General features: G+C 42.5%; 1 protein-coding gene across 1 annotated transcript; it reads left to right on the top strand.

Moving 5' to 3' along the window:
* Positions 1–747: 747 nt before the first annotated feature.
* Positions 748–1,971, top strand: LOC148278996 (uncharacterized; the record flags this gene model as incomplete). Its single annotated transcript, XM_088230596.1, has 3 exons — positions 748–1,267; positions 1,337–1,500; positions 1,837–1,971. Coding segments are annotated over exons 1-3 (570 nt in total), but the record flags the coding sequence as incomplete, so codon positions are not given.
* Positions 1,972–1,977: the final 6 nt, after the last annotated feature.

The following is a 1,977-nucleotide window of genomic DNA, read 5'->3' as shown; positions in this document are numbered from 1 at the left end:
AGTGTAAATAACGAGAATTCCAAAGAAAACATTGTATGGTGACCTTCTTGGAGGCGAAATAGGTCAAATAGGTTTTCTGCAATATGCGAGTGCTGTGGCACTGATAGCATCAAGACGGGTCATTACCTACACTGGACCTAAATAGGTCACTGTGACCGATGCACCGACATCTGGACCAGATATGAGGACTATTATGTAGGTACATGTCATTACGTAGCAGAGTGAGAAAATAAAAAATAAAAATATACGCGAGAAGAGAACAGATTATGTTGATTAATCTTTCATAGGTTTAAAGTTTTTAAAAAATAGAGGTATGTATTTTAGCAGATTTTTCCTAAAAAACCACATTTCTCAAATATTTATTTCAATATGAATAGGTTTAGTTTTTTTTTATGATCGCTGACCAAAACTGAAAAACTGGCATCCGTAACAATGCCTATGAATTCCTTATCTTGCTCGAGAAAATAATTAAAAAATGAATCCTCAATTTAGTCACATTTGTGGTCCAGGATGCCCCCTCTCCGCTCGTACTAGCGAATGGGGCTAAATTGTTTTCATTCTTAAATTGGCCAAGAGACCAAACATATAGGTTCAATTTCAACTTGAGCTCAGACGCAGGATCACATGTGTTTCCACTCACTTTACTTAGGGACTCGCACGAAGCGCGCCTTTCGTTGAGAATTCAATTATACCTGACTTTGACCGACTCAAATCTCGCGAGGAATCTGAAATGTTAGTGATGGAAAATGCCCGATATAGAAATTAACGTAAAATTGCAAATTCAAATTGTTTACCAAATTTTCGTGAAGTGAAACGACAATTCTTCAGGTAGTCTCCGCTGAAAAGTGATTTCGCGGTAGCGATGTATTCAGAACATCGAGTCGACTCAGTGTATAGTTAAGTCAGCATGGAGAAAGATAAATCACCCGTAGTACGTTTCTCGTGTTTTGGATGATGTGTTTTATGTGAATAGTACAATAAAATAATATCTTCAAAATGGATGAAGAAGATAAAAAGAAGGCGGAAGAAGCGGTTACGGGGGAGGAGGAAGAAGATAGCTCGATGCTGGGGAGGATATACCGGAGTATGGGTATAAACCCCAACTTGGTGATGTTGAAGGTTACCCTGTTCGTCATGTACGGAGCCACCGCCTCCTTACTGCCGTATCTGACCATCCACATGCAGAGTATCGGTCTCACGGTGCCGGAGATCTCCTTTGTCTACTTAGCGCTGCCATTTACCACATTTTTAAGTCCACCCATTACAGGTACAGATAGTTGCAGATTACGCTTGTCATAAAAATATTGATCCGATTTCAGGAATCTTCGTTTTTCAGGATTCCTCGTGGATAAGTTCGGGCAGTACAAGCCGGTTGTGATAATTACCCTGATACTCAACGCCGCCTTCCATCACTCCTTGCTGCTCATTCCGCACCAGGAAACACCCGGAGTGATGCCGTCAGCTTACGTCATGAGGCATCCCATGTCCGGCGATGTCGAGGTACCGTGATAACGACATATTCAATAGAAAACGCGGCGCTAGATTTATGTTTTATTAAGAAAAATCGCGCCGTGGCATTTTTAATTCGACTAACCGCGTATTATATTCTTCGAAGAACTTTAGCAAATTGCCAACATCCGTTCACCGAGCGAATTAACTAATAGTGTTACAATATGTGTGGATGTCATCGTGAATTACGTATGGAGATTAACTACAATTGATAGAGATTCATTGGAGTTATCGCAGCGTGCGAGATGAATAGTAATGGATCCGTTTATATGTCCTCGCGGGAAAATGTGGTATTCGGCGAATTAATGGGATTTGTTTCTGGCGCAGATTTGGTGGAGCCCGTGTCCCAGCAGGGAGTGTCCCGAGGAGGAGGAGATAGAGCTGGTGCTGGGAAGGTGCGCCGACCACTGCTTGCTACTGGAGCCTCCCACTACCACCACCTCCACGCAGCCCACCACCACGGCCAGA

The sequence above is a fragment of the Micrasema longulum genome, unplaced genomic scaffold, assembly GCF_059751315.1.
Source record: "Micrasema longulum isolate JH-2025_06_02 unplaced genomic scaffold, ASM5975131v1 h1tg000792l, whole genome shotgun sequence".
NCBI lineage: Eukaryota > Metazoa > Arthropoda > Insecta > Trichoptera > Brachycentridae > Micrasema > Micrasema longulum.
The sequence above is the reverse complement of the archived record's forward strand: the minus strand, read 5'-3'. Positions and strand labels throughout refer to the sequence as shown.